This window comes from Eurosta solidaginis, chromosome 4 (genome assembly GCF_040869045.1).
Source record: "Eurosta solidaginis isolate ZX-2024a chromosome 4, ASM4086904v1, whole genome shotgun sequence".
Classification (NCBI taxonomy): Eukaryota; Metazoa; Arthropoda; class Insecta; order Diptera; family Tephritidae; genus Eurosta; species Eurosta solidaginis.
This window is the reverse complement of record NC_090322.1, coordinates 38,211,925-38,219,574: the sequence shown is the minus strand read 5'-3', so window position 1 is coordinate 38,219,574 and position 7,650 is coordinate 38,211,925. Positions and strand designations below refer to the sequence as shown.

The window sequence follows — 7,650 nt, the reverse complement described above, 5'->3', positions numbered from 1 at the left end:
TTTCCTTTATATTAGAAGGTGGCTGCATTTTATTTATTGCATCAATTTTTGAGGGATCAGGTTTAATACCTTTGCCTGTTACAAGGTGCCCTAAAAACCTTGTAGTCAATGCCGCGAAATGGCATTTATCAATTTGTACTTTTAAATTTGAATCGCGTAAAGTGCTAAATACTTTTTTAATGGACTCTATGTGTTCCTGAAAACTGGTTGAAAAAATCAAAATGTCGTCTAGATAGACAACGCAAATTTTGTTAATATGATCTCTTAATACGTGGTTTATTAACCTTTGAAATGTTGCAGGGGCCGTTTTAAGGCCAAATGGCATACGATTAAATTCATAATGGCCACTTGCAGTAGAAAAAGCCGTTTTAGCCCTATCGTCAGGATGTACCTCAATTTGATGGAATCCCTTAGCGAGGTCTATAGTACTAAAATACGAACATTTGCCCAACTTATCAAATATGTCCTCCATATTTGGAAGTGGGAACTTGTCGTCCACTGTTTGGTCATTTAATTTTCGGTAGTCTATCACAATTCTCCATTTTTGTTTACCACTGTTATCCGGTTTCTTGGGTACAACCCATAATGGGGAATTGTAAGGACTACTACTCGGCGATATAATATTTTGTGCTAGCATATCCTGTATTTGCCTATCCACCTCTGCTCGGTGTATCACAGGATATCTGTACAGTTTGCTATATATAGGACTGTCAGTTTTTGTTATGATTCGATGACGAATTTCACTACTAAAAGGTAAATTTTCGCCATCTTTATAAAAAATATCTTTAAATTTACTTAAAACTCTTTTTAAAATTTCTTCGTCTTTTGAATTTAAATGTGAAGGAAACATTTTAGGTAACGAGTCTTCCATAAATTCTTCTTCATTGGTCAATATTTTCAAAGTTTCAATATTCAGATAATCTTCTACTGCCAATTCTTCTTCTTCGCTAAAATAAATCGGTATTCTTGCATCTTTTGTTATTAAAACTCTATGTTCGTAGTCTATTTTACAACTCAAGCTAAGCAATATATTATTTCCTATCAGACCATCAAAATACCTGTGAAATTCAAATTCTAAAAAATTTACGTAAAAATTTGGCTTATTAAATTCTTTAAACAATGGAAAGCTATATTGAATGTCCGTTGTAACATCTCTATTAATTACTTTTAAGGTGATTGGACGTGATTTTATTTTCCATTTGGGATTGCATATATGTGGATTTATTATACTGAATTCTGCACCAGTATCTATTATAAACTTAAGTTTTCTTACGTTAGTGTTTATTGTTATATAGGGTAATTTCTTAGACCGTCTAATTGAAAATTTTGTTCATTTTCATTGACTCCTATTTCCATAGGCTCCGCAGGCGGATTTCTATTATTATACAGTCCTTCATTATTGTTGTTATTATATTGATTATAAAAATTACGTGAGCTACGATTCGTTCTATTTGTTTGGTTGCTGTTGTTGCTATTAAAACTTGGCTGAACAAAAGAATTCATACTGTTATGGTTATTGTATCGCCCAGAATTATTAACATTACTGTTGCTGTACTGTGGTCTATGTTGTTGGCTAACATTACTGCTAATATCGTTTACTCTATCGTTATTACTGAACTGCTGCCTATTCTGTTGATTAACATAATTATTCAGATTGTTTTCTCTGTTATGTTGTCTATGCTGTTGAGTAGCATAAGAACTCATGTTACTAACATTATGTTCAAAGTTATTATTATTTTTGTTAAACTGAGTACTGTTAAAAAAATTTGTTCGTTTGTTTGTATATTTCAAATAACCATTTGATTTTATAATATCATATGCATCTTTTAACGTTTTTGGATCCCTACTCACAATAATGCTTTTTACAGGTTCCGGTAAACCAAATTTAAATGAATTCAAGGCAATTCTGGCATTGCTTTCACTATTTATACTCAATGAACTATTTCCACTAAATTGTGATGCGTTATTTAATCGACATAATAATGTATTGAGTAAATTATAAAAAGCTTCAATTGTAGAATCACATCTACAAACTCGTATTTTATCGATTAATTCATCAACGGAATTTTTTTCGCCATGATTATCGATAAGAACTTTTCTTATTTCTGGCCAAGTGTCTGGATTCCCGTTGATTAAAATTGATCTTCTAGCACTCCCAATAATTTTATCTTTAATTTGGCCAATTAATAAAATTTTATATTCGTCAGCGGTGAAACTATTTAAAATTTGAACCATGGAGTCTATTCGATGTACGAAATTTGACAATGCGTCTCTATTTCCATCATAAGGAGGAATGCTATTTATGTTTGTCGAAATAAGTTTAAATTTAATATTGACATCTAAGTTCTCCATATTGAATATAATGAATTTACACTAAATGAATTTCTACAAAAATGATGAAAATATGAATTTGCTCTCTTTAATGTTAATTAAGTACATATATAAATAAATATATACATTTGTACATATGAGTGGAAAAATACCTTTTGACTCAATATTATTTCTTCTTAAGTTATTATACTTTATTTGTATTTGTTGCAATTGACGAGTTCGATCAAAGATGACTTTACCTACTTGATGAGAAAATGATTGTTGTTGCTATTTGCTCCCCGTTTTTTTGTCTACTCAAAATGTGCCCAAGTTATTGATTGATGTTCTCTTGTTTTGTAATTGTTGTTATATTTAATTGCTGATGTATGTTCATATATGCACACGGATATTGAGTTCTTTATGCTTGTTTTGTTGTTTTTAATATTTAATTTTGATTTTTCAGTTAGTTCATTTCTCGTATTTGGTTATTTTTAATATTTTTTTGTTGCATGCTCTCTTCGAGTAGCACAAATAAAAACAAATTGCATGAAATCAATTTATAGTTCTCTCGAAGGTGACCTCCAAATCACTTTTTTCTTTTTACAGTTTCTAAGAATGCAAATTTTTCGTTATTTCTCTTTTTTTTATGCTGTTTTTGTATAGCACAAATTAACTAATAAAAAATATGCTTGTAATAAAGTTGTTGTTCCCTCTCCAAGGTGACCTCCAAATTACCGTTTTTTTCTTTCTACAGTTTTTAGAAAAGAAATTTTTTCTTTCACATTTCTTGTTTTCTTGTATTTTTTATTTTCATTTTCGAGTGTTTTAAAACGTCTTTTCTGCACAATTTCACATAAATCACAATAAATTTTGTATTAAAGTCAAACAAATATCCTTTTCGAACGATTTTGCTGCTTTTTCGTGACTCAAAAACTTAGTTATTTATATTTTTTTTGTGTAGAACTTCACGCTAATCACAATAAAATTTATGTTTAAAACAAATGTTCTTTTCGAACAATTTTGCTCATTTTTCTTAAGTCAAAAAACGTAATTAAGATTTCGGATATTTAAAATTTGAGTGTCAATCACAATAAAATTTGCGTTTAAAACATATGTCCTTTTCGAACAATTTTGCTTTACTCAAAAAAATTTTTTTTTTTTTATTTTGCAGTGCGTGTTAGGTTCGCGTAAGACTGCGCCAGAAATGATGCTAATGTCTTTATGTGTCAAAGAACTTTTATTGACTGCTCATTATACAAAAATGTGTAACATACATAAACCTTAAACGGAATTAGAAAATACAATTATTGAAAAAGAGAAAGTAAAGGAAGTAATGTAGGTATGAATGTATGTTCTGTGTTACATAGGTATGTATGTACGTGTTGATGTTAAATGTGAGTACGTATGTAAATAGTGGGTGTAAATAAAGAGAGTAGTTTCAAATATAAGTAAGCTTAATAAGTAAAATAATTATGAGAGTAGGACTAAGCTTAAATTAAGAGTAAGATTAAAGTTAGTAAGTATGTATAAGTAAATATAAGTAAGTATAAGCGTACGTAAGATTATAATGTAACTATATAATATTGATATTTTTTCGATAACAAATCGATCTCTTTTCTACAACAAAGCGATATCATGTTGATAATAAATCGATAAAAGTTCCATTAAATAATCAATAATTTTTTGATAATAAATCGCCAAATCTTCGCTCATAAAATGACAATGTTTCGATATGTCAATCACTTTTCGATAACAATCAATAACTGCATAACAAATCTACGATAAACCGATAAATTGTCCATTAGAAAACACACTTATAACTCATTGATAACAAACAGATAACTCATCTAAAGCGGGCACTTCAATAACAGACTGATAACACACAGTCCGGTTTGGCTTCGGCTTTGACTTCGAATCTTTCCATCTCTCTCCCCTGTGGTTGCTGTTGTAGCGATAAAGGCGCTCTCTGAAGGTTTTGGAGATTGTTATCGATGTTGATGGTCCATTGCTAGATATAGGTCCGATACGTTCTCATAACAAGCGCCATTAAGGTATATGCCTGAGCATCTCGGGAACGATTTAATATGACTACATTGAACCTTCTAGGCCAAATTTCCATGACCGCATAGCGTTCTCCAAAAAAGTAGTGGAGGTTACACCAAAGATTCTTTTGATGAGCACGTATCGTTAACAAAAGACACTTGCGTCAATTGAGATTGAGGTATACGTAGAATAATGAAATACTGCCATGCTACTGGGGGGACAGATAAAGTTTTTAAATCTTCGATTGCGTAGCTATAGTCAAACATTAATGGAATGCATGAATACTTTAGCAGTTTATCAACTCAAGGAAATGTTTAAGCAACTCTTAAATGGCGCCCGAGCAGGGACGCGCAATGGCGACCATGCCAGCACGACTTTGAATACTGACTTCCTTCAGATTATGGAAAACGAATGTTGGTCCTTAACAGCACACATTTAAAATGCTTCTATGCTTATATGATTAACTATTACATACTTAGTTGCATGCCACATTCAAAAGTATTGCATGCAACATTGCTATTTAAGTCAATTATTACCTAAAATTTTCATAACTCATTTTTCTGTTGATGTAAGATTATCGAGAAATTTATGAGACAACAAATGCACAGTGAAGTATATGGTATGTGAGCTTATGTTATAGTTAGTGCATGCCATGTTGTTGTATTTGATTAAACCAAATTGTTATTTGATTTGCCACTAGTAGAACCTCACCCTTATCCAACTCAAGAATTCGCATTGTTTATTTGTTGCATTGTTGGACGTTTTTTTTACGTGACGATTGCTCATAATTTTTCGGCAAACACATAGCTTCTAGAGCAATTGTTAGCAAGCAGCTTTGCGAACAGCCTGAAAGTAGGCAATAGAAAATTCAAAAAACCTACAAATGTAATTGCCATTTCAATACTGTAAAATTAAAGCAAACACGTCACATACAATCGAAAACACGAATATTATCGATAAAATTACTATTAAAAAGTGATAGGAATGAGAGCGAAATGAGAACACCAGCATCGGCATTGTTAACTCAATCGAACGGAATGCTTTGTTTTTACGGCCTGATTGTAGGCTTTGTTTTTTCACGAACATGACATTATTTCACTTTAAGCTTATCGCTGAGTCTAAATCAATGCGGCGACTATTAATACAAATACAAAACTAAACTGCGAATATTTAAATATCGCTGCAGTCTACGCCCATTTTTTCACCTTGCATGCCGTTTAACAAACAATGGCCAAAGGGAACGGAAGTGTGGCCGACGACTAACGACATACAATGGAATATCTTTGTTTTTTTTTTTAGCTATGTTGTTAAAGCGGCAGGATAAGGGGCGCACCGCCTTTAAAGTGTGCCTGTCATAAGAGGCGACTTAATAATCCAAATGATTCAAGGGGTTACGTAGTGCAACCCTTTCAAGGAGTTACCAGCGCAATTTTCGAAGTGTTTGCAAATCACTGCTGAGGAGTGACACCGCTTTCTTATTGAAACCCTTTTCTAAATTAAATTTTGGTGCTGCTTTCCCTGGGCTTGGACCTGCAGCGTGGTAGGCTACCACCACACCACGGTGGCTGATCATTTTTCTTTAAGAAATTTTACCAGAGAATGAAAATAATCTTCCGACTCTTTTCTATATGGCTAGAGGCTTTAGGCAGAAGTGTCACCATTATCCTAGTCGCAAACCTCTCAAAATATTCCACTAAATTTTGTTGTTGTAATAAAAAATAATTAAAGGTACACAAATTTTCATAGCAAATAAATATTACACTAATTCATATTTAATGTTTTCGTAAAAGTGCGCCCCTCTCCCGCTGTTTTGCTAATTACTGACATAAATAATCGAATAGCAAACACCAGCTAACTGCCTAAAAGTATGCAATTAAGTGAACTAAGAAAACATTAAACAGATGCAAGAGATGGAGTTAGAAGAAATATATAAAGTTACTCTACGTAATAAACAAGAAATGCTAATAGAGCCAAAAGAGCATGTGAAGTTGGAAAGAAAGCAGAAAGTAGAAGTTAAAATAACAAAAAAAGCAATAATTTATTGAGAAAAGATTATCGATTGCATATGCCAATGGTCGTTCGCTTAATTGACCGAAAAAAGTTTGCCTAAAATTATGCTACATAACTAAAAGTTATGAAAGATTTCGAATGTTTATGCTGATAGTAAGTACTAAGTGGCTGAGTTGAGTAATTACGACAATTTTCACGCTATAAAAGTTGTCTTACGATAGGCAGACCCACACTCTGCGCAGTATCCGAATATTTTGATGATACCCAAATAAATATTAGTAAAAGCAAGCTTACGTAATCATAATTTTATGTGTTGCAAATGTCAACTATAAATTATGAAACGTGCGAGTTAACTGAATTTATAGTAATAGCCTAATTATATGCGTTGCCTTAATAAGAAATCCATATCCTCTATGTGGGAAATACCGCTGAACTAAAGTATGCAATATCAGTGAAAATGATCTGCTCTGCAAACCACTTACGACGGGCAAACCTGGTTTATTATTGTACCATTGACATAATCTAAAGCCCTTTCTCTTTCATATGTGCAGGAAGCAGAAATACTGGGTTCAGGGAATCAAGCACATAGTACCGCTCCTCTCAGCATAGCCTTGATATGCCAAGCATTCGAGAAAGGTCATGTTCAAACATTCCATACAAGATTTGACCAGAGAAAGGCTTCCGCGACAGAAATCATTCCGTGCGACCACATTTACTCCCATCAGAGAAGCCCTGCTTCTTACCTAATTATTATGGTTTAATTCGATAAGCTTTTTAAATGATGTAATCCCAGTAGGGAGGCATAATGTTCCGCGACTAGTCACTATTATGGTATTAAAACTCCTACAAATACCAGCTGCTTAATCTCATTTTCAGATGTAATTATATTTGTTGCAATGTAGCTTCGTTCAAAGAGGACAACTTCGGCCTTTTTCGGTTAACTCGTGAGATGGTTTCTAGCCTACTTGCACATTGAAACTCATTCTTTCTTCATCCAATTTCAGTAGGTTTGATGTAGTTTTTCCACTTTAAAAATGCAAATGGCGTCCGCATTCCCAATTATTGTATGGTCTCCATTAGTCGTTGAGAGAACGCCTCCTGGTAGGTTGTATATTTAATACAGCATTTAGATCAAATTTACTTCTAGCTTAGTATTCATTTTGTGATATGTAATAACTGGAGAAAGTTAAGCTAACCAGCCAAAAAGGACTCACATAGACTGAAAGTGTCCGTAGTGTTACTAGAATTTGTTTGAAGACCAAACCACCAAATAGGTACCAGGTCTTT

At 32.8% G+C, this 7,650-nt stretch overlaps 1 protein-coding gene across 1 annotated transcript; it reads right to left on the bottom strand.

Annotated features, from left to right (window-relative positions):
• Positions 1-1,287: 1,287 nt before the first annotated feature.
• On the bottom strand, positions 1,288-3,877 carry LOC137247829 (probable ATP-dependent RNA helicase ddx42). The gene has a single exon (XM_067778766.1). The coding sequence runs from the start codon at positions 2,350-2,352 to the stop codon at positions 1,288-1,290; it is 1,065 nt and encodes a 354-aa protein (XP_067634867.1). The 5' UTR covers positions 2,353-3,877.
• Between the last annotated feature and the right edge of the window lie 3,773 nt (positions 3,878-7,650).